This window comes from Clupea harengus, chromosome 8 (genome assembly GCF_900700415.2).
Source record: "Clupea harengus chromosome 8, Ch_v2.0.2, whole genome shotgun sequence".
NCBI classification, from domain to species: domain Eukaryota; kingdom Metazoa; phylum Chordata; class Actinopteri; order Clupeiformes; family Clupeidae; genus Clupea; species Clupea harengus.
The window spans coordinates 6,849,257-6,875,197 of record NC_045159.1 but is presented as its reverse complement, the minus strand read 5'-3'; the positions used below and the strand labels follow the sequence as shown (position 1 = coordinate 6,875,197).

Here is a 25,941-nt window from a genome sequence, read left to right as displayed (position 1 = left end):
AGTAACTGGAGTTTAGAGACAATTTTAGGCAGGTGACAGACATTGTTAGGTTATGAGAAAAGAATGAATACGATCTAAACATTCAAAAAGATTTAAACTTCGGTACGCAGAACCTAGATGCTGTTGCTATTAATTTTGTTTTTGCTCTTTCCATTGTCACTGTATAATATATTACTGTAATAATTACTGAATCGGGAAAACTAATGTAGAAAAAAGAATGTGACATGCTGCAGGGTTTTGCAGCAGAAAGGTACATTCTAAAGCTAGACACTAGGCAGTGGAATTGTAAGGTTGGCATGGTAACGGATTTGAGAACTGCGAAATCGAGTGGCACGGATGTTTACCCTGTGAACAATGAGGTTTGCAGCGAGCAGTTGACATACTGCAGAGCCCCCATGGACCTCGGTCCTCTGAGACCTCCCAAAGCTGCACTGGGCCACTTGGCCATGGGCTCGACATTCTATCACGCGCTGTACATTTCTAGTCTACTTTCAGGCTTTAGAAAAGCTCACAGTGTTCACCCTGGCCGTACTGATGTAAGATGTGCATCAAGTCTGCAGGGAGAGGACATGCAATTAGGTCTAAAGGGTTAAACAATTGAACAGCAAAGGCGTGGGGGTGAGCGAGAGGAGAGGAAATGATAAAAGATGCTGCTGTACTTCAAAGCTCTCAGCGCTCAGAGATCCCTCTGTGTATATACGTGTGAGCTGTCAAGAGAGATTCATATACGGATAGAAAAGAAAATCCAGGAGTGAATAATATTTAAACTAATACTTGTGTTGACCTCATTTTATCAGTAAATGGTTTTCTTACAAAACAGAGTAAGCAAGTAAAAAGAGTTTAAATAAAAGGTGAAATGGCACACAAACATCTGCCAGTGGAAATCAGGATGGTAGGGCACACCATACTAGGTGCCTGTAAATGGTACTCACTGGAATGTTTTCATCCTAGCTTATGTTTCTTTAGTTTGCAGGGTCAGCAGACCCTGATGGGCTTAAGTCTTTCAGGTGGAAAGCTGGATTGAAATGATAAGAGAATCAATAATACACCTCCCTGAAAGAGTTCAGTGTATTCAGAAAACTTTTATTTTGTGGTGGTCGGCTGGAAATCTCAAAAGAAATATCAAAGCCGTTTTGAAGTTCTTTGAGGCTTCAGTGACACAGCCGGTCGAAAGGTTAATATCAGTCCACTGCGTCTTGGACTGCAATAATTCAAGTTATGGCGATGAGTTTGTGAGATAGAGAAATTTACGAAAATAACAAAGACAAAATGTTCACTCAGTTTCAAAGGGGAAATGATTGGCGTGTGAATCACTGAGGGTACTGCTGCCTGATCGCAACACCAACACCGTGTCAAAGAAGTGGCTGCAGGCTACAGAGGTTCCTTCTGGTCTGATTTCAGGCCCTTCCCTCCTGCTCATTGATGTCAATTGAAAACATTCCGATAAAAGCCATAAAAAATGATTTCAGGCTCCCCTGCTGTAGTGCAGTGGTGCTGATGGCTTTTTTTTTAAATCTGTGTATAGGGATGGACCCTACGAAGGAAATTTATAGGCTTTCAAACTCATGTCTCACCAATGCGTCTTTTCTCTTTGTTTGGAATGAACGATGCTGGAATACTGATCAGGCCTCATAGTTTAAGAACGTGCATACCAACTCAGGATATGGAGAGGTCTTGTGGAAAAATGTCTCTGTTTTATGAGGTAGAAAGTACTATTTGCATCAGATCAGATTTTTACTTTATGTTTCACAAATGTTTCTATACAGCTACAATCAGGGATGGGAAGGTAATGTAATGTAATGTAATAGAAATGTTATAGGCTACAGATGACTAGTTACCCTGTTAAAAATGAAATGTAACTTATTACCTTTGATTCATTTTGATCTCTTTTTGATTGGCACACCAGAATCAGTACAAATTCAAACCACAGAACCAATCAAACACAACGCTCAAAATTTGAGCTCATACTGCTAAAAGAACGAAGCCTGTCTAGACTGTGAAAAGATGCAAAGCAACAGAATGAATGATATTCTACATATAAGCTTTAAAGAATTTTGCAGAAATTAATATATTTGAACATATTTAGTAATGCCTTTGTAATTTTGATTTGTATGTAATTTTGTAAACATTTTGATTAGTAACTGTAATTTAATTATATATATTTTCTCAGCAACTGTAACGGATTGCAATTACATTCGTTTTGTAATTTAATGAAATGTTACATGTTCCCAACCCTGGCCGCAATACATTTGGGATAATTTAGCTGCACTCAACAGAACCCAGAGGGTTCACTGAAAACAGTCTCATTTCTGTGTCATCAGGGGAAGGATGATGCCAAGGCAAAGATTAATGAGTCTTATATGCTCACTCTTCACTATCTGAGTAGGAATCTAATGTAAGATTTTGTCTGCTTTGACAAAAGAAAGGAATGTTTCTGCTCTGGTTTTGACTTGAGGGCTGTGTAGCAAGCCTTTACCAACAAGAACAAAGATGTATCATATGGAATATAGGTTACAACACATGATACGAAAACAAATATGCTTGCTGCGCACACCTCGACGCTGCTGGTTAAGAAATTGGCCAAAATAGTGATGTGCAGTGTCCTTCGCCTAGCACAACCTGTATTCTGCAAAAATCCCACTGTAGGAATGGCCTGGGTCGACACCCACGGACATAAACAGCACATCTCTGGAAGCGATAAGACAGCTGTGTTTAATGATTAGATACAGCCATCATCGTCCTATCAGTACAGCACCGGCCTCTGTTTAGCTTGTCTCACTATATCATAAAGTGTGTTACAAGACTCTCTTATCTGATCTGGACTCAGTTCCTGGAGGCTGGAGCTCAAAGTTCTATACCTAGATAGTGGCTCTTCCAGCAAACAGCACTTTGCTGTACATACACAATAATGATACTGCTACGGAAAGGGAAAGGGTGAAGTGAAGTGTGAATACCTGAGACTCCCAGAGATGTGCTTTATGTTTCGTCATCATCTGTTGTGCCAACCCAGTGTTGATGCAAATGCAAATGCAAATGCAAATGCAAATTATTCGTTCCTAATGTGTGTGTGTGTGTGTGTGGGGGGGGGGGGGGGGGGGGGGGTCATATTTGCAATTTTAAATCCAAGGTGATAGCCTACTGGCCTGTCTGTAAAGCCTCCGCTAAAGCTCAGTTCAAAGCATGTGTCTCTGTCAGCTTTAACTGCTCAGGAAGAAAACGTGTTCCACAGACGCACACACACAGATACACACACATACACTCACACATGCACGCACGCATGCGCAGCGCACACACACACAGACACACACCCACACACAGACACACACACACACACACACACACACACACAATTAATTAGTGCTACACAGAGATAACGGTGAAATGAAACAAATGAGTTCTGTAGATACAGTCAGGCTTGACTGAGCAGTCTGATCTGATGACAGCAGAGGACAGTCTGCTGGTATAACCAATGCACATCAAAGTCACTATTAGATTAGGGGATGAGTTTGCTTGCAAGCAGATGTTAGTTAGGGCTGGGGAGGACATTTCTGCACAGTTTCTTCTTGCTATGCTTGTAATAGCCTCTGGCACCTCTCTGTGCTGCAGCGCATCTGAGAGAGAGAGAGAGAGAGAGAGAGAGAGAGAAGGAGAGAGAGAAGGAGAGAGAGAGAGAGAGATGTTTTTCACAAGGCTTGTCTGTAGAAGGCCAGACCTATGGAGGAAGGAAGGTGAGCGCAGATTTGGCATTTATTGAGATCAATACCATCCTCTAAGGCCTGCAGCCAGAGCACAATGGTGGTTCTTGTGAATAGGCATATTAGATCTTCAGTCAGCGAAGGGGATAAATTAATATATTCTTCCATTTGGTTTACTGAATATAAAAGTGGGGAGTAAAAAAAGAACTCACTTCTTATCTCTATGGTGAGCAAATGAGATTGTGAGCGCTGGATAACCCCTGACTTTCCACACTCAGCCCAGACTTTTATGGGGATTTCAGGAGTCAATTGTAAAACAATTTCCCTCTCAAGCACTCGCATGCCTGAACACACCCACAGCACTCACACTCCATATGGCTCTCATCTGTTTGCCACAAACAAAAAATGATCTTCAGACCATCATTCAGAGGTGTGTTTAGAAAAGAGTTCATATTTTATTTTTTGATCACTCCTCGTCAACATTTCCCCATCACAATGCAACGCACATCTTGCTGTCATTTTTCTAAAAGGTATTTTTGTGAGTCTGATGCGAACACAAAATTAAGGACTCGTATTTCAACATGAAAGGAAAAGAGAGCATCAAACCAAAAAGAATTTCACTACAAATACAGGACTAAAACCAAAAACTCATAACAGAGCTGACTCAAAACCACTTCAACAAAATAATTAGTTTATCTGCACAAATATATCATACAGGTATTCATTATTTATATCATTTATTTTCAGTTATTATTATTGTTAATACAAATCCATTCAAGTATGAAAAAACCCTTTGTGTTTGTGACACTCTCTCTACAATTGTGCTATGCTCAATTACTTCAAGGAGGAAAAGATACAGAAAGAAACCACTTTTTGAACCAATTCAACACATTTGCTCGCTCGTAATGGCAAAATAGAACCTGGCATGGCAAAATAACGTGTCGTGTTTAGAACTGTAGTGTTTGTGCTCATAACTCATAGTTTTAAATATGGAGCAAGTTAGGAAGATTGGCACTGAAGAGGGACTACTGTTTACCATTGTGGACCTTGTCACAGTAATGTCAGCAGTCAGAAGCTTTCCCTTGCTGCCTCAGATGCAGCTTCAACTACACTGGAATGGTTGTTGGAGGGTGAGGGTGGGGGGGTGGGGTCGTGGAAGTGTGGAATGAGAAGGGAAGTGATTAATGGTGGTTTGACGTATTTGCCGACGAAGCTCCTGTGAGATGCTGAATAACTGAGAGTGAACATCTTGTCATCGCTGATTCACTGTAAATATTTAAATAGGCCCGTAATTTGGTTGGCTAACAATTTGACGTATTGTGTAGGGGTAAACAAACACTATTGAGTCTAAACAAACTGATTTAATGCCCCTATCCTGTTTGCCAAAATGTGTTTCCATACTATCCTATCAAAGCATCAAATTAATGTTGGCCATGTTCAAAACCCAAAATGCGTGCCGTTGTTTTCACATACACTGAAAATGGTCAATATAAAATAAACATAATTCCACTGCCAAACATCTAAATAGACAGACTGAAAGAACAGATCATAAGCATTGTAAAACAATTTTGTGAAGACAATTGTAAATAAATAATATGGCTCTGGCTCTAAATCTGCTCTGTTTGTCTTTTGTAACATGCTGTCTCTGTTGTGCTCTCGGCCTCCCTTTGTACACCATGGCTGCAGTGTAACACACACAAAAGCCAGACAGTTGGCCGTTTGGCAAGCATCCTCAAAGTCACAACTGATTCACTTCAAATACTGTCAGAGGGGATGCATCTATCAATGTGTGACATAAAATAATGAAGAAGAGAATAGCTTCCTATTCCTTCTTAATAATGACTTCCTTCATAATTAAAAAAAAAAAAGGTTATTAGAAAAGCAGAGTCAAAGCTTAAGGAACAACAAGGCTGCACATTTTCCATGAGATATTTTTTCCTGTGAAGGGATGCAACGTAACACAAGAAATCATATTAAGATGGAAGACATTATGACATTGATCATGTGCAATGGAACTAGCCCAAACTAGCCTACACCATCTGCTCCCAAAATTGGATCAGAATTGAAACAACACATTATACAATACCTTTCCATTGCACGTGGCCCTCCAAAACAATTGGGCTTGACATAGCAGAAAAGCAAAATCATTTGGGACACGGGACTGTCAGCCCAAGAGGTTGGGCATTAACAGACAAAAAGGTAAGGCAGACAATGCAGAGTATTTGCGCATGACTGTATTTCAAATACCAAAGGAGAGAAGAGAAACAGATCTGGCAGAGTGCAAGAGTCACCATTTTGGGGCAAGCTTCCCTTTTTTTCCATTTCCCACAAAAGTATGCCTTTTAAAAAACTTCAGAACAGCTTCTTTATTGCAGCAGATGAGATCCAAAAAATGACCAAACTTCAGTTTTTTGTTGTTGTTTTTTTTAGAAAATGGAGATCTTCCCTTCATCTTTCCTGTAGGAATCCAGAGAGAGCAGTCAGTGAATCCATTTGGCAGTAGTTCAGTGGTGGGTGAGCGGAATACCGCAGTGCAACGTTTTTCTTTTTTTTTCTTCCTCTCTCTCTTTATCTCACACACACACACTCTCTCTCTCTCTCTCTCTTTCTCTCCCTCTCTCTTTCTCTCTCTCTCCCACTCTCTCCATTTCTCCCTCTTAGAGTCGCCTGATGTGCGTTGGCCACGGTGGCCATCACATGCCCGTGGTGCTCAGGCCCATGCCAGCTGCTTGGCTCATGCAGGGGAGAGTCTGTGAGGATTTGGGGAAGTCGTGGGTGACGACGCGTCCGTTCTCACCCCCACTCCCCGTACCGCTGATTCGGCTTAGCGTGGAGCTCAGCATGGCTGCGTCAATGATTTGCTGTGAGGAAGAAAAACACCTGGACAGTTAGCTTAGACGAGACGATCACTCCGTTTCCACAGAGGTGGTTCATTCCAGATTCCAAAAAGTGAAAGTTGTACTGTGTTTGGGCCTTTTCAGCCTTCACTAACTAGCCTTTGGGGTTGTGGTTAACCGCTAATTCAAACTGTGCAATCAAAGGGGAAGAATTTGACTTTAAATGCATCTTGGAACCCCTAGTCAATTATAAGCACTTTAAAGTATATATCATAAGCAAGAACAACAGCTTGTTACTAGCAGATAATTGATAGTGTCTCACAGGAACACAGCCACTCTTCATCCAAAGGGAATTAGCATTAATGGAAAAATAGTGTTGCTACATCTGAAGATTTCTCGTCTCTCACCCTGACAGTGAGCTTTAAGCAATACTCCTGCAATGGAAAACTAATAACCACCATAACAATAATGAAAGCAGTGGTGTGCTTGTTTGGAGCCCACTCTCTTTCACATTAGTTTAACATAATGAAACCCTGTAGGCTTGAAACTGTAGCTAATGATCTGGATGTTGGCTTGTACATCCTTGCTGAATAAATGATATAAATCCAGTGCACTTCAATGGATCCGGAAGATTATCTTCTTGGGCTGATGCAGACTAATTGGTCTGTTCAGGGCAGCGATTTGTGGCTCTGATACTTTAAATTTGGCAGTTACATGATTGTGATGTCTGCCCAATGAGTCTTGTAAACACTTTCAAGCGCACCGCCATTTGGGTTTCAAAGGAGCTTCTACAAGGTTGAGCAGCCTTCGACAATACTACTTCATTCATAACGTAACAGGACACTCTCGGGAGACAACAGGACATGTTGTATATTCTTAAGCTGGTCTATTGGAACAGAGTTAAGGAAGTGTTATGTATTGCACCCCCATGTATGTCTGTGCATGTTTGTGTTTTTGTGCCAGAGTAGGGAGGGATCTCTGTCTCTGTCTCTGTCTCTGTCTCTGTCTCTGTCTCTGTGTCTTAGTGCATGTATGTATTTAAACAAACACCTTCATTCTCTGAGACTCGATCCTGGACTTGTAACAGAACTCGACCAAGGCCACAAGCATGGCGAGCCCCAGGCCTCCAATCAGGATGTAGAACACTCCGGCCACATTGCTGAGGCTCAGAGCACTGGTCTTATCCTAAAGGACACACACATCCAAGTTTAACATTTCATCTAACTGATGTGGACACAAATTACACAAAATAAAGCAATTCAAAAATATTCAAATACATTCAGCTTATATGTTATGACTTAAATCAAAGAAAGTTACTTATACTTACAGAGAGCACAATTTGTTTTTAATACTAAACAGTAATGGTAATTAAGACAGAATTCACAAAAACATGCAGGTTCATGCACTGTTCACATATACTTGGATAAACATCCATCTGACTCACTAATGCTACACTATATGTACCGAACAGATATGCATAATTAATGACATACTTATATAACAATGATAAGAGAAAAAGGACCTACTCTAATGATTGAACTCCCCGATACCACTAAAGTAATCTTACATTAAAAGTTATATATTTTACATTTAAGGTATTTAAGATATTTTACATTTTCACATATTGGGGGCCATGCAGGGCGGATGAACAGAGTTGGGCTTTTGTCATAATGGATATATGCTAAATTATTTAGAGCTGGATAACATATACAGTATACAGGGGAGGCCACTGGGAGATGCTAATCCTGTAGCTAACCCTGGTGGTTAGGCATCGCGTGAAGGGCTGTGGGCATCAGTGTCATGCATCAGCTTGGTGACTGCCTTTGAGGTCTCATCCAACAGCATGCACATTGTCTTGGGACAGATACAGAGGAGAAGAAGACCAGTGGAGGGGGACTCTTGGGGAAGCAAACCAGTTATGAGGTGGGGGGGGGGGGGATTTTCATCTGCCTTCATCTCCAAACTGTCATTTGCTCTGGCCTCTGAGAAAGGGCCGGGTTTACGCTAGCAAGCCTTTCAGAGCAAAAAAGGAACACAGGCTAAACTGGGAGGGGGGCCTAACTACAGCGTGAAATACACTACAAGTGTGATGAACAGATTTTTTCCAAACGCTGATTGAAGAGGCAAATGTTTGAAGAGCATAGATTTCTGTACAGGGCCTTTGAAGTGATCTTTGCTGTATGCACATTAGGGCATTTTCCCTGAGGTATTTACTTAGTTTAAATATTTAATTGAAAATATGGATCTCTCAAAAACATCATGCTGAGAGGCTTCATATTCAGCTCTTGGTCTGCGTTTAATGTTCCGTAATGAATAAAACTGACTCATTTCGATGGACCAACAAATAATTTTTTTGGCCTAAGCATCGACGCCGAGCAGCCTAGTCTACGCTACTGTACAGGGCCCTAAGTGGACTTTCCAGATGGACCGAGAGGCACTTTCTAAAGCATTCTCACAAGATGTCAGCAGACGCCAGAGCAAAGAGGGCAAATGGCAGATTGGAGACCAAGTGCTTAAAGAGCTGAGTGCCAGGGAAAGGAAGAGAGACCTTTGACGAGGCATTAATGCCGGATCTCGGTGTTAAGTATAGGACCAACATGTGGACTGACCTTTCTTCCGGAGTCCTTGCTTCCACATTGCCCTTTATCGTACCACCATTTGTTTTTCATTTTGTCTAAGATGGCTTGCTCATTAAGCTTCAACACCGCTAGGTTTACGGGGATTCTTCAACCGGGGAAATAACATAAATAACATTAAGCATGTTATCTTATGTTATTCAGCACATAGCAAACAGTCACCCAGAATTATGTATTCATGTGTTCTACATGGCTATAGATAGAAACAAAATCACAATCACATTTTGAAACTGTCAATGCCAAAGTGATATGCATTAATACTCCATCTAGCTTGGCTTTCTTTCTCCCTACTGCAAGATGTGTATTACAATATCACTTTGGGTAACCGGCAAGATCTGAAAACACTCGGTTGTGCACATTTTTTCGAAATCTATGTACCAATTTTGGCAAACACCAATGTGCCAACATGAAATTCCTATGGTCTTTTCATATGCATTGGTTTGCCCGATTTGCAAAAACAAGGGGAACATCCAAATGAGTTTTAATCAGACCATAAACATTGTGAGAGAGGATGTTTCTCCTGGGGAGAAGGCTGAGGTGAAGTTTGGGGGTGCAGCCGACGTGTTTGCTAACGCTAGTTGCCGGTTACCCCCTGTTGGTGGTGGTTACCCGCTGGTTCACTCATACTGGGTCTGACCTTGGAGTCCCCGCCCCCGCTGCCGCACTCTCCCTTGTCGTACCACCATTTGTTTTTCAATTTGTCCAACAGGCCCTGCTCGTTCAGTTTAAGTACTGCCAGGTTTACTGCATTTCTTGAAATGATAATAAAATAATTCTTGGTCAGCATTAATGGAGATATGATGCGGCGAGGCAGAGGTGTTATTAGTAAAAACTTAAATTTCGAAAGGAGAAGTAGAAGAAGAAAGAGTGATAAATCTGATTATGTACCTGGCGACAGAAAGCAACTGTACTGTTTCCTTTTTTTTTTTTTTTTTTGGTAATGTGTAATAATGCTGTGTGACCAAACTGTGGCAGATTTTACCAAGCAAGACAAGAACTCTTGGTTAGGAGAAATATAAGGATTACCAATGCTCTGGATTTGAACTTGGACTACACCCCCCCCCCCTCACTCCCTCAAAATAGCAGAGAGCTTAGTCAACTCATTATCATGCTAATATTGAAATTAGCTTACTATTTCACTGGTGTTACATTGAGGTTAAATCTTGGGAGGTCGATGTGCAAAACCACGACTGCTATCTAATTACTGCTGTCCCATTTGTTTATTTTTTCCCCCACACAATCCAAAGCATTCGTAACACCTCACAGACCCCAGTCCAGGTCTTTATCGTCGTTGGTATCTTCGCTGGTACGTTATGGATAACCCCTTTCTCTGCATTGCAGGGAGATGTGCCAAGCAGCAATGGAAACATACCTACTGAGGGTCTAGCCCTCTGGCATAGTACTGTGTGTCTTTCTCAGTAAAACCCCTGAGTTCCTTCGAGTCCCGTGTGCACAGGACAGAAAGAGCTCAGTGTGCTAATGAATGGTGGACAGATAAAAATGCATCTAGCATGATTCATCACAAGAAAAGGCTATTTCACTGAGACGTGATTTACCCAACACAAAAGTGAAATGAGTGCCAAGATGTGAGAGAGTAAACAAGCAAGCAAATGGTTTTGAAGTGCTACACTTGATGCAATTCACATTCCTTGTATGTTGCAACATTAACACTTGATGACAATGGATATTATCAGTGTATGCAAATAACGTACAGCAGAAGAGATACAGAAGCAATAGAATAATGTTACCTTGATAGTCCTAACTCGCAATTTCTGAGACAATATGACTCATAGCATGTGGTATTATAAAAATACTAAATATGAAAAACAAACTCCACGAAAAAGAGAGCTTTATCAAGACTACAGGACATTTTAAAATGAGTCCTGACAAATATTGAGGCTTACATTTGAATTGTGCAGGGTGCAGGGCGCAAACACAATCACAAGGTCTTAGTGCAAGATGGAACCAAATGGATTTTCTGTGCTGTGTGAGACCTAACAGACACCCAAGTGTTCCGATATGCAAACATAAAGGAGAGGGTGGGGATAAAGAAACGTTGGGACACGTTTACAAGGGTGTTTTTACTGCGTAGCCATATTATACTGAACAGAAAATATTTCCATGTATTCATCCCAAAAATACACTTCTAGTTTCTATATCAATCTCATTAATATAATCTTTGGGCACATCTGTGCACTTCTGCACACCAAGCTGACAACGACACGGTAGAAATAGTCAATAGCACAATAAACAACACACCTCAGGGGTGAAGGAGATAACACAGCGTTATCCAAGTCGCCTTAGTTATCGAGGCATCCCGAAGCCCACTGTCATTCACATGGTAGGTGAGGCAGTGTTATTAGTTTTGGGCCATTGCAATTGATCTGCACAGACAAAACGTTGACGTGTCTCTATGTTCTTAAATCAAAAAGTTACGACTTTGTAATGCATGACTTTGCAATCGATGCAGCAGATTTAGATTAATATTAACACTGAATTTGTCCTTTAAATACGCTACTTAGGGTACTTAGCAGGATACTTAAAGGCAATGGTTATTGTGCCTTTTCAAAGCTCTGACAAATTAGCATGCTAAGTGTGAGGAAATCTACATTTGAAAGCCTATATTAAGAGACTTCCAAACAGCCTAGCAAATGTTGTTAAACTAATTAATATAAAAAAAAGAAAAGAAATTGCCAGCTGATCATTCCGCAACTGACACATCACACATGGTGCAATATTCCCTACAAAATAATTCCACCAACCAAGGTAAATGTAAATGGCAAGAAACAAAAACGAGACCATTTGTAATTATGCAAACATTTACAGAAATTCTATTAAAAAAATGGTGTAGTGCCTGTTCTACTTCCTTGCGACAGTCTTTGCATACCCAAAAAAATAGAGCCCATTAGGTAAATAAGTTCATGATGTATTCTTTTTAAAAATCCACCCAATCAATCTCATGCAAATGAAATCACACATCAATGTCTTAGCAGAAGCTTTTGGAAAACACTCAGGAGAATATTACTCATGTACGAAGCAGTTAAAGGCAGTTGGGATCAGCCAACACGGCTTGCATACAGTTCTAACAGATCCGTGCTATAGACTTTTACATCTCACTCAATGCCTTATATTTATATGTGTAGATGCGGGAGATTACACCGCATATTTTGAACGGTTTTCTTTCACTGTCGTACAGTGTGTTACCACAACATCCTATGTTACGAGAAATAAGGAATATGTCTTTATAGGCAGAGTGCCCTTGGCTCATAAGACCTAAGGTGCACTACAGATTATAAGTAAGTCCCTTAAAAGTAATTAAGTTAGCCCTCCAACTGACTTTAAAGGTCTCCTAGCTTTAATATCACCTTGTTATGAGTGCTTTGCAAAGGCATATGAAATAGCAAAAGATGACAGTTAATGTTGTAATATATCGTGTGATATATTAGGATGAGTGAAAAGTAGTGCATGATGATGAGCTTCAAACAGGAAAAGAACAGCATTGTGAGCGGGTGAGTAGAGACAGCAGCAAGGTATGAACAGGACAAGAAGAGGGAACATCACAAACATTCCAGGGAGCTGTGAGGCAAGAGAGGTTCATGTTTTCATTACAATTAACATGAAACAACTATAGGAGGATGATCTAGGCTGTGACACTAACATAAAGATGAAAAGATTTAACATTATGTTTTTTTATTCAAGGTATTGACAAGTTCTGGACTATTTGAGTTGACTGAGTTAGAGCTAAGAATTACTATTCCCCTCGAGATGAGGGAAAACACATTGTTGTGAAATATCCTCTCCTGCCTCAAGTGAGTCTTTGCATTCACAATTAGATAAGCCATTAACAAAAGGACTGCCGCTGTGTGATTGTTATGTGAAAGCACATTACCTTAAAGGCGATCCTTTGGGGGTGGCTACTCCATAGCCCTTGGAGTCCAGGTTGCCCCCCACCTTCATGGTGTCACACGGCTTGCGCTGCTCAATGTACTCATTCATGGTAGACTCCAGCAGGTAAGCATACTTCCCCTTAGACTTCCTAACTCGGGCGACTCCCTCGTCGGTAGTTTTCACAAACACTGAGGGGTCTGCGGACTTCATATACGACCACATCTTCTCAAATACGGCTATCTTTGATCTCTACAGAAACAAAAATACAAGCAAAAATAAATAAATACATTTAAAAACAGCAAAAGGTGCAATCAACCATTAGAATGCACATACTTTGATAATGTTTGGGGAAAGTGTCCCACATTTTTTTTACGAGGAAGATAGAAAACTTTAACTGAAATACAAGTAAACACAGTAAAACATACTTTTTTAATTATGGATTATGGTCACATTGTGTATGATCACTGACACTCTTTTGACATTCACATCCTTCATATTATCATTGTCATAGTTACATTCCACACATTGTTCATTATTGTGGGTGTACAGCAGATTCAAATCTAACATTAATTTAATTTCTTTGAACTGCTGGATGACACCACATCACAATTAAAGGCAGAGAAAGAGCAAAGCGATATCAAAGAACCAGTGGTGATGACGGCTGACTGTTGTGTCGCCACACATCACCTGTGTTTGGGCCAAAAAGTTGCACTTCAACACACCACAAAGACCAACGGCCAACTAGCATGTACATTCTGCAATATTCATTTACAGCTGTGTTTCAGTGCAAAGGCCAATTACTTCTCTCCTTGGCTAAACAGGAGTGTGACACAGACAGAGAATTTGCATTAACCTTACTAACCAGTCATAATCTTGCATAGTGTCCTTTTTAACAAGGACATAAAACCATGTAAATTATGAACAAAACAGCAAATTTGAGGGATAAAATACGATATTTCCCCAATATTTCTTCATTGTGCATGTTGAACTGCCAATCAGACTGATCTCTATCACTGAGGGGAAGTGGAAGAAGAAGAAAAGAAAACTAAATGGCCGCTTGCCTTCATGCAGCAGCAGTCATGATAATAAATGGGTTACAACGATGCACTTTTCCCTGCCGTTGTCTTTGTTAAAGTAACACTATGTAACAATTCTACCTTAAAATAACAGCTTGAAAACAATTGTGCCGCTACAATTACTTTTAATATGGAGAATGGCCTCTCCGCCATTGCCATCGGGGGTCTGTAGGGAAATTACTGCGGTCTGTAGGATTTCTGGAGCCGCCCGGTCCTTTGTGTCTGAGCATGCGCGACTAGGATCGGGTAGCGATTTCGATTCAGAGCTAGCCATCTTTCTGGTGGATTAGTAAGTCATTTATTTGCTGTCCTGCTTTGTCTTGTCTTGCACTTGCTTGATGTTTGACTGTGTTAGAAAAGTTGTTGACTCGCTAGTTTGTCATAAACGAGGAAAGAAATTTCAACAGCGGGAGCTCCAAGCCCAAAACTCCTTAGTGCTGCTTTAACCCCAGGTTAACAGTCTAGGACAGGGGTGGGCAATTATTTTCCCCAAGGGGCCACATGAGATAGTGGGACTGTTGTGGAGGGCCGGACCAATAGGCTGAACTCAATTCTGCTCAATATAAGTTGTATTTCTTTATAAAAAAAAACATTAAATTGTATGGTTTTGATTAACTGCTACTGGTAAGAGTAGATGTTGCATTTAGGCTATCAAAAAAATTTGGTGCAGGCATAGTAAAAACATTATTTAATCAACATGTAATCAACATTCACCAAAACGATTTTGAAAATGAGCATGTTTTTGCAGTATTAAAGGTGTTCCCAGATGACCAATACACATGGCACACACACACACACACACACACACACACACGAGAGCAAGCTTGCAATGCAATAGTATAAGTATACAAATTAATAGTAATATAAATATTTATCAGCGCAAATGGTCGCAGGCACGCACGAATGTAGGCCTACGGAAATAAAAAAATATCCCGCTTATTATACGGTTACTTGCCAAAATAATAGAAGACATTTCTCCAAAATACCTCTTTTTAATGATTTTGTTGCCGTTTAGTTCTTCACGCAAATGCGAAGCAACCCACCTTCTGACTTCAAGTTTTAATGACTTTCAGTTACGTGAAATGACCGGACTACTTGCGTTGCGGAATGATATGATAGATGTGAATTAAAAGCACAAAACCCATTGCCAATGACACCAGTCATACATTTTTCGCAGCAGTGAATATAAAGAAATTACAGACCTGCGAACGTTGGGATGGCCCATTCAAATCAACGGAACTTTTTGGAACATTCTGAAGAGCCGTATAATAAGTACAGGTATTTACGTTTGATTCCTAATTTACAATTGACCTCCACGGGCCGCACAGGGACAGCCAACGGGCCGCAAATTGCCCTTGGGCCGCACTTTGCCCAGGTCTGGTCTAGGACTCCTGTATATTACCAATTCAGTGAGAAAAGTGAGATTCACTCATTGCAGAGTTTGCAACTCTTGTCTCTGACTTCGTTCTAATGCAATCATAATGTATCCAGAGGCGAGAGACAACACATTACGTAAGTCAAACTGAGGCACTTCATTTGAATGCTAGTGAACATCCCAACTCATCCTACAGTCTGCATCACAAATCCCGTAATGTTCCGTTTGGCTGGCAGCAGAATGCAATAGTAAGTTATTCACCCTGAAGAATTCTTTGGTGGAGCCAGCATCCAGTGTACCATAGGCAATCTCTGTCTGCTTGGCCAGGTCCTCAGCACTCTCGATGGGGGAGACCATCCTCTCCACGGTGAGGAAGGCTGCCAGGTTGGCAGTGTAGGACGAGATGATGATGAGGGTGAAGAACCACCACACACCCCCAACAATACGGCCTGAGAGAGATCTGCAGGGGACAAAAAGACAAAACAGAGGAGTTGTTTAGCCTGAGAAACAACCAAAGAAAAGAAATTAAAACACAGTCAACAAAACCAACGAAGACCTTTGGTTCTAAAATAAACAACCTGAGCACAGGTCTTTAAATGTAGCAATTAATTGAAATGTCAAAGTTCTCTAAATAATTCAGACTTATGGAATGGGCTAAATCCAGATGCATTCTACCACATAAATCTGCTTCCACTGAGAGAGAGTGAGGGGCTGATTTAACAAACGAAAAAAAGAATCCCTGTGCAAAAAGATGCTAAATGGGAAAATACTGCAGGAGTCTTTCTTTTGCCAAGTAAGTTTGCTTTGTCAAATTAGAATTTCAATGCAGGCCATGTAGGATTTCGCAAGTCAAGATGAAGATAGAGGAAATTATGAGAGGGCAGTGAGAGTTGAAGAGAGGCTGATGAAATATTGATGCAGCCGTGGCAAATGGTGCTAAAAACCAATAACTCAAACGCAGGTATTTCAGAGGCAGTGCTCGCTTCTCCGGAACAGAGGGAGAGAAACAAGAGGAGACAAATCCCACAAATAAAAATAGCAAACTGTTGTTTTTGTACTAAGCAGCAGATAAGCTGGCCCCAGCCGGTTCCCCAAGCCCAGCCCCCCACCCCCCCAAAACACACACACACACAAAAAAGTCGAAATTCACCAAGAAGAACATCCCTCACCCACAGACCTGTTTCCAAATCAAGACACCATGGCAATCATTCCTCTGGAAAGCACAGCTGAGAAACCCCCCCTCCTTTTATCAAGCAGAATCCTCTCCGCACAATGCGCCGAATGGGCTCAGAGAGAATCTCAAAAACAGCCAGAGGAGGCCGAGCCCCAGAGGGAGAGGGTGGGCGACCATGTTGAGGAGGTACCATGCCAACGCTATACTTACAGAGCCAGCAGAGAGAGACGAGAGAGAGAGAGAGAGAGAGAGAAAGAGAGAAAAAAACAGAGAGAAAGAGAGAGAGAGAAAAAAAAAACAGAGAGAGAGAGAGAGAGAGAGAGAGGCAGCTATATCTTCGCTTTCTACTTCAGTTTGTGACAGCTACCAGGCCTCCTATTTTTTTCCCCTTTCCTAATTTCAGCTAATGGGGTGAGAGTGCCATTTCCCTTCCATTTACATGACTGGCCCATGCACCAGGCTGTCAACCACACATAGGCTTCCTGTGTCCATGCCTGGAACTAGGCACCAGGCATTCACAACAAAATGGATGAATCAATAACACATCCAGTTCCGACCAGACTTGTTTATCTAAAAGACTTCTTTTGATCTCGATGTTGACTATATGACATCCTTCAACAGGGCGATTTTGTTATGCTCTACGGGCTAAAGCACAGTTGCAGTAAAGCATAATGCATGTACACACAAAATGACTACATATGGCATCTTTTGTTATCTCAACTATGACATCACAGAAAAATATTCTGAAAGATATAAGTTGACTTAAGTCACGACCACTTTACCTCGCACACAAATGGCGGTGAATCACAATACAAAATGGTATTACAACCCCTGTGCATTTTCTGTGAGGCCTGTCATGAGTTTTGGTCTATAATACACGCGTTACTTCGTCCTCCTCTATGTTTCAGTGTTATGACAGGCCTTTGGTAGACACTCCTGCACACACACACAGATGGTGCACTGGCCCTTGCAGCCATAAGGTGAATACCTCCCTCCCACTGCTGCTTTGCCCATTGACAGTGACAGGGGGCCTCGCCGGCCCTGCCACTTCTAATATTATCGAAAGGTGTTATCCCCCGGCTCCAGACAGTTTGATGGTTTTGGTTAAATATCTCGGATGCTGTGACTATTTCGCTCTGCGACAGGCATGTTATAGTGTTAAATGCTGTTGAGCACGTCGCCGCAACTCCATGGTGGCAGGGTCACCTCTAGACTGAGAGATGGCTGCAGGGCCTACTGGGTCTGAGCCTATGTACAACATGCATTTATTCAATAATGGATGCAGTTATAATGCAATGGATGCAGTTTAACCTTTAATTATAAATGTGAGACCTGTTCCATTTTTCCCACAGATGCATATATAAGATAAAGACAAGTGTAAAAACAATTATATTACATCTGTGACACAGAAGACCTCTTATATCAATGCCACGTACACACATGCATCACTGTGTGTGTGAGAGAGAAAGAGAGCAAGAGCTAAAGAGAGTGTGCTAGTGTGTGTGTGTGTGTGTGTGTGTGTGTGTGTGTGTGTGCGTATGTGTGAACTCATTGTGTGTGCATGTATGCGCATAAGTGTATGTGTTTCAGGAACAGCGCCACGGGGCACCAAAATGGAAGTGACAGGCCAGGCCCCCGAGGCACAGGGTGGCCACTGAGGCGTCTGACCAGAATGGTCACCCATGCCCTGGGGACCTGACTGTTTGACCCATACTCTCCATCGACGTCCCCATACGCACACAGACACCGTCAAGCACCTCCTGAGGGAAACACCCTCCCCTCCCCTCCACTCCACTCCCTCATCCTCTCTCACTGGCCTCCCACAGCTCAGCTCAGGCACACACAGTCACCATAAACATCACACCACAGAAGAGCCTTTGAACAGGTGTCTCATGACTTACCCTACACTTCAATTCATAATTATATAGTACTATTGCTACACACACACAGACACAAACACATGTACACACAGAACACACATGTATTTGAAAATATATTTCTGTATGTATGTTTGTTTCCAATATTTTGTTAACCACTCATTACAAGGTATACATTTGCTAGTTGTAATATGTCAGAGCTAAAATGTCAGAAATTCATTGCACAATTTGCTGTGAATAATCGTGATTAACCAATTTTTTCTTCTTAAGACTGAAGCTTGTAATAATTGATATTTAAATGTTAAATCACAGAATGAATGTAGAATCAACAAAAAGGAAGTATATTTAAATTCAAATAATAATGTTTAATAGCAACACTGATTCTCTCCTGTGCACTACAGATTTCCAATACAATCATCAAGGCCATCAAACTTGACTGTCAGCTTGAAAGACATATTTGATGTATGTGTTGAACTTTACGTCTGAAGGGAATTTTATTTTGAAACAGGGATTGAGACAAAGACGCAGAGAAGCAGAGAAGAGGAAAGACTTTTGGGGAGGGAGATACTTTGGAGGTATCCAGCGACTAGGTCAGCCGGTCGGTAGTTAAAACATGGTTTGTAGCCTGTTGGGTTAGTTGTAAGTTGAAGTTCTCAATAAACTTGAAAGCTTGTGAATACAACTAAGCTTTGCGTCAGGTGTACGTGGGATGCCCCCAGACATTTTAACCATTACAAAACGTATAATAATGCTGTAACTGCCATGGCTGATATGAGAATGACATTTTTCATCAAAATGTAAAGTAGTTAGTTTGCAAATATAATTTTTGCAGTAACTGATATGGTTGGAATTTGCCCCTCTGGTGTAAAAAGTACTAAGTCTGCATACCGACTCTACTTACCCTCTGATACCCTCCGAAAGCTCTCGCTGTGTCTATTCTCCATCACTGACTACAGAGGCGGTGTTTCTTTTCTGTAGACTGTCTATGACCCCAGCTTCTTCTGCTCAGCTGTAAGCCCTTATCTGGAACAGCTCTACCCCCAGTCCCGTGTTTCACGCAGGCATCTGATACGGCCCCACACAAAAACTCAAGAAGTGCAGACGACAGCATGCATGCTTAAACGGGGCCGAGCAGATGAGCTGTGTGTGCACTCAAGAGAAAGACAGAGAGAGAAGAAGAAAAAGAGAGAGAAGGATTGGGGGAAAGAGAGAGGGAGAGAGAGAGGGGGGGGGAGATCCCCCTCAGGTGGGGGAACGGGCTGTCATCCTCCAGAAACGAGCGAGCGAGGAGAGTCAGGCGCTATCAGCAGCGTGTCAGTCTGCGGCGCGGGAGCGCGGCGGGGACGGAGCGCAGAGATCTGCAGTCAACCGCGCTGCACCACGCCGCTCCTTCCTCCCTTCATTATTCCATATTATAGGCCTCAGTGCAGCAGGAGAGCAGAGGAGGGGAGGGGAGGGGAGAGGAGAGGAGAGGAGAGGAGAGGAGGGGAGAGGAGGGGAGAGGAGGGGAGGGGAGGGGAGAGGGAAGGAGGGGAGGCACAGAAAACCCAACAGACGGGAGATTATGGCTTCTGTGCTGGAGCTCAGAGCGACACAGCTATCAGAGAGAGGGTCTCTCCAAAGCTCTGGCCAGTCCAGGTCTGGCTTGCGTCTGCGCTCAGACCAGGGGCGTTCATGTACGCGCTTGTTCTGGCAGATTCCAGTGCTGCCGGGAGAAATCAGAACACTGCAAGAGAGGTGGATGACGGAGAGATTTCCTCCGACACCACAGTGGGTGTAGACAGGCACAGGGCTGAATTACAATGTGACGAAGCAGCTCTGATTGACGGCTGTGACATTTATCAGGGACAAACACTTTTCTTTATCACCTGGTGTTTCTCAAAATACTCTCCTCCCTAACCCCCACACATTAATGCCCGCTCAGTAAATCTATAGTACACACCTCTACACTGGAATAATAATCCCCTCCCCCTTGTGAATGCGCCCTATGTGGAAATCCACACTTAAGAAAAGTGAAAATGATCGAGTCTATACTTAGAAGAAGCTGCATCCCTGGTAGACAACAATGTATCTGGGAATATCTACAACAGAAGAAATTATTTCTGCACAGGAAGACAGTAGGAGGTAATTCCTGCCCTGCATGTTTTTGGCAAAAAAGCTGTAGGTGTGTAAAAAGAACAGAAGACCACAAGCGTCGATAAAATAACATTAAAACATAAAAACATAACGCCATCCTTGCAATTCATTCCCAAAATGAAACCAATTTTGAGAGCAAAATTAATCATTACTTTGACTCATTAAATGTCAGCAAAGGTTCATGTCATCTTAGGTTTCTCATATCACTGTGTCCAGGAGTGGCAAAGTGTGAGTCACGACTGTTTTGGTCCAACTCTCCAACAGAAAGAGGGGGAGTAGAATGAGACAGACAGAAAGAGAGAAAGCGCGCGCGCGTGAGAGAGAGAACAAGCAACCCTTTCCTCCTTTCCCATGATAATCCAAAAACAGTTCTTAGACACTCTCAGACACTCACTGGGGTCAGCTGAGAGTAAAAAAAAACAAGCTTCATTGTATAAATCACGATAAAGAGTGGCGCAAAGCGGCTCAGAATGATTTCATTAAAAGCAATCACTCATTTAAAGTTCATCACATCCATTGTTGGCAATTAACGAGGGTGCGAGGTGCACGGAACACAAAAGAATCCACAGGCACCCCGCCACATTGTTCTCTCCCCCACAATGCAAGGCGGCCTTGTGACATCTCCATTCGCCTAAAAAAACAACAGATGCGGCCCCTGACACACAAATCAGCACTTGCCAAGGCACGCTCTCCCGGAGACAATGGTTTAATTGGGAAGCGAGAGGAGGCTCCCCACCGGCCCGGCATATGCATCCTCCTCCACCTACATATCAGTCACCAGCTGCGGCAGACAGGACCGGCCCCAGCTCCGAGGTGTCTGCTTAATGAGGGGAGGATCAGTCATCGCTCCGTCCCCCCGATGTCAAAAGACGGGAGAGAGAGCTCGGGCGGATATTAAATAAATAATGAGTAGCGGGCAAAGGCGGGAAGTGGGCCGGGAAAGGTCAGGAGATTTGGGAGCTCCGGGGGCGGGGGGGGGGGGGGGGGGGCGCACAGAAAACAGAAAGCAGAACACGGAGGGGAAGCACCGGGGTGATTCGTCACACTGATGATGGCCTCTGTATCACACAACAGGGGCAGATCAGGACAAATAACATCTCCTTACATCCAGGTCACCAAGACTCATGCCAAGGCCATCATAATACATAAAAACAAAATCCCAAGTCAAACGTTCCCACAGTGAACGTCATAATTATAAAACAAACAATAATAAAACATACTACATGACCACATGTTATATGGCATGCTAACACACCACAAAGCATACTAGAAAAATGATAGTCTTTAGAATATATTCGTGTCAGTCTGAGGCCAGTAGGTACAGCCTGGCCAGCGCGATACAGCTAGTGTCAGTCTAGTTTGTTCAATTCAAGCAAAATACTTGACATGCGAACTGCTTTGACTGAAAATGGACATGAAGGACCACTGGCTTCTTATAGCCAGTTGGAGCATAAAAACAAACAAATCGAACAAAAACAAACAGCACAACCAAACATTTCAGTTGTCCCCTCTGATCCAGTGTGTTGTTCAACCTCAGCTGACGCCCACAAGTCCAATCTGAAATTCACTAAAGTGTGAGAATCGATCTCATTTGGGTCAGGCTGTGCCTTAGCAGTGTTAGTCTGGTGTCACAGCATTTGAATAGCAATGAATACCTTACAATTCCGGTCACATTCCTCTGAGACTGCGCTCTCATGTGTGGGCGAGCAAACAGTGCATCCTTTGCGATCTGGTTTGCTTGATTCACTCCACCCTCTCCCAAACACCTCAATTCAACATTCATCACAAATTGTAACCACATTCAAATACACCTTTGAGAGCTGAACTGAAGAGTGAGGTGTGAAGTTGAATTCTGTCGAAGCCCTGTCTTTACACTGCACAGATGTGCTGTTGGCCCCATACACATACACGACCCCAGGGAAATGAAACCTGTCAACAGCTGACAGCCCTTTCAATCACATTCCACAATAGGTCAATACAGTGAGATAACATTGATGATAACGTCTAGGTTACGTTGTAACCACAGTTCCCCAATTGAGACGCTGTGTCGGAGACGCTATGGGAATCAGCCCTCTCCAGGGTGACTGCTTAAGCTGTATAGCACCAAGGACCAATTAATTGGCCAAAGACATGTACGTCATCCTCAACAGCCAACACATAGCCCATCTTCTAAGACTGAATTAACAGCGACACTATGCACATTACGACAGAGTGGCGCTTTAGAAACATCCATATTATAGAACTGCACAAATGGAACCCCAGCTAGCACTCCAATTTGCTCCAATGACAAGCCACGCGTGAAAGCCTAGGATGTGGCCATGCCCTGAGTTGAATGAGCCCTCAGTAGGGGGGGGGGGACCTTGGCCAGCGCAAACCTCCGTACTGCTTTCATAAATCTGGCCACCAAGAGCGTGCCAACAGACGTCTGGTTCAGTGAAATGTGGCAGGCTGAATTACGGCAACATACACCCTTTAAAGTAGAGCGGGATAAACCTTTAGCAAACAAGCACTAAAAATTCAACCACTACCCCAACTTAACAGTGAGTGGGAGGCACACCTTGCTTAGTGCACCAGCGTTCAAACTCATGCCATTTAGAATTATACAGAGACAGAGGGGACGCCGCACGGGAACTCTGAATGGTAGAGACAACAGTAGGAAACAAAGCTGCATTATATATATATATATATATATATATATATATATATATATATTCCCTTTTAGGGGCCAAGCCCACAACTTCTGGCAGGACCGCCCCCATTCGCTAAGATAATAAATCCCTGGGTATCGGGATTTGGAGGTCCGCAAACCACAAATGCCTCTCTCACCTGGCCACTAGGTAGCCATTTGGATCTGACTGTCCAGCACTGCCTGGATTTGGCGAAAAGGGTGGGAAAAAAATTCACAGTTTCAGTTTCTGCCACAGGCATGGCAGCACGTCCACACCCAAAGGGGCATCCCTGTCCCCTATCTAGTACCACAGAGGACAACAGGTCAATTCTTTTGTGGTGAAAATATCTACTTGTGCCTGTCTGAAACAATGCCATATCATCTTTACTACTTGCGGGTGCAGCCACCGTTCACCTGTGCTCCCTGCAGTCAGGGGCGGACTGGGGGGAAAAAGTGGCCCGGGAGTTACTGTCAGACCGGCCCACTCAATACACGGCGCGCGGCCCACTCAGTACACGGCGCGCTGCCCACTCAATACACGCCGCGTTAACCACCCAATGCATCGCACGTATCGACCAGTCAGTGACCTACTTGGAAAAATACCCATACACTTAACATTATTTTGGAAGAAATTACATCATATATGTTTTTTCTTTTTATAACATTTGGATCCACCAATTTGCCTGGATGGACATACTATTGTAATACTCCAAGGTAGGTATAGTTTGCTAGATGAATAGGCTTAACTCTGGGCTAGTATCAGATGGTTATACGTATAACTACAGAACATTAAGGAATGAATGTCCACACAATAAAGAAACTGGAATCAGAGGGTAGAATTAGTATGAACTATATTGTAGAAATGAACAGAATAGAACATACGATGGGGTGTGAACATCAGTGGTATCAGTAGTGTTGCATGCTGGGTGTGTGTGTGTAGTGGTGTTGAAGGTGCATAACAAAACAATAAGTTAAGTAACAGAACCTAAACTAACTCTGCCGGCCATGGTGCATTATAGTCACATGGTAATAAAAAACAATATCAGTATACTCATGTGTTATTATTACCTCACTATCTAATCTAGATAACATATTAACATTGTTTATAATGTTAGTGTTGTGTGTAACACGGTGCTTTTAGCATAACAATCTAGCTGGTTAACTTATTTGACATAAATTATTAAAAATTATAAGATTGCCCTCTTTACAACTACCACCATGGACAGCTTGCTCATCGATTGTAAACAAGTCACTACGGCTAACATGTTAAATTAGATAATCTCGATGATAACAACAGCGCCAGTTTGCTTATTTTACCAGATCATAACGGTCTCAATTTTGGACATTTATCTACCTAACGTTAGCTAGGCTAGCTTGTAGGGAACGTTACCTCATCTGTGAAAAGCAAGCTAAAATTGGCCAAGTCAATGCCACAATTTGCCTTCGTATCACTGTCTCCAGTTGGTGCTTTCCCAAATAAATCAGGGATTTTTAAACATTCCTTCCTGCAGACATCTTTTCTTTTTCTCCCTGAGCTTTTCAGCTTCACCTTTACGTTTTGGTGCTGATGACATGCTCTCACTTTTAAAAACGACTTTGTCTGCGAGCGAGTTACGCAAGTGTTGAGTAGTGCGTTCAATTTAAGAATCCCGATGGCCAGTCCGCCCCTGCCTGCAGTAGCTCCTGATCCATAGTTCATCCTCTCTGAAAGAGGCATTTGTCTGGGCAAGAGGAGATGAGAGTGGGTTCACAAAAGGTAATCTTTTACGACCCTCATCATCGAAGCAGAGCAGTAATGTGGCAAAGAGCCGTCCAGTGTCACGATAGACAGCGGAGGAGGCTGAAGGGCGGTATGTGAGGAGGCTGAAGGGCGGTATGTTTTTGTGACTATAGTTCGTGCCATGCCTAAAGGAGCAGAGCAGTGGGAAGCTGGTGTGGAAAAGGTTCTGGCAACTCGAGTGTGCCCAGGTGGAACGAGGGGTGCTTGGCCAGTCCCCACAGTGTTTTTTTATCGCGCAGAGGGACAATGCCGCTGTAGGGCTGTCTCCCTTCCTCTTCAGGCTCAGCCGGCCGCCAGGACCACCACGAGCACCGTTTAGGCCACGGGTTGCTGGAGCTCTGTGAGGTGGTAAGAGCGCTATCCGCCTTGTCCATGCTGCACCGCTGCAGGAGGACAATTTGCCTGTTGTCTGCGGGGGGCAGCATATGCTGGTACTGGGTAGCCTTCATACTTTTCGGCTCAAAACAGAAATTACCTTCTGAATGACGACATGAAGGGCAACAGTGTGGTGTTATGGCTGGCAGGGATGACAACTTGGTATTATAATATAATTGCTATAATGTGATGATGGTGATGATGGACCCTACCAAAGAAGTGAAGGCAGAACATGGCACAGTAGGAGACTGTGTGCTGGATAGGAGTACTGCAGGGATAAATGTCCGTCACTCACCTTGGAGAGATGTCACAGCCCTGCTGCATGAACGCTCCGAGGGAGAACCACAGGCTGTTAAAAATCCCAAACTCGTTGGTGTGCTCCGGCTGCTGCTGCTGCTGCTGCTGCTGCTGATGGCCCTGGGAC

The 25,941-nt window shown here is 42.8% G+C and overlaps 1 protein-coding gene across 3 annotated transcripts in view; it reads right to left on the bottom strand.

Moving 5' to 3' along the window:
• Positions 1-4,126: 4,126 nt before the first annotated feature.
• LOC105907413 (glutamate receptor 1) overlaps positions 4,127-25,941 on the bottom strand; it is a 44,117-nt gene continuing 22,302 nt past the window's right edge. The window contains exons 11-16 of one of the 3 annotated variants that reach the window (XM_031571655.2): positions 25,813-25,941; positions 15,769-15,967; positions 13,058-13,305; positions 9,142-9,256; positions 7,583-7,717; positions 4,127-6,556 (exon numbers count right to left, since the gene is read on the bottom strand). The exon at positions 25,813-25,941 is cut by the window's right edge and continues 320 nt beyond it. In XM_031571655.2, coding sequence (XP_031427515.1) covers positions 6,389-6,556; positions 7,583-7,717; positions 9,142-9,256; positions 13,058-13,305; positions 15,769-15,967; positions 25,813-25,941 — 994 coding nt within the window. In that variant the 3' untranslated portion in view covers positions 4,127-6,388. Of the gene's footprint in view, positions 6,557-7,582; positions 7,718-9,141; positions 9,257-9,805; positions 9,921-13,057; positions 13,306-15,768; positions 15,968-25,812 lie in introns of those variants that run through there. The other 2 variants (XM_012835728.3, XM_031571656.2) reach the window with 2 other exon arrangements.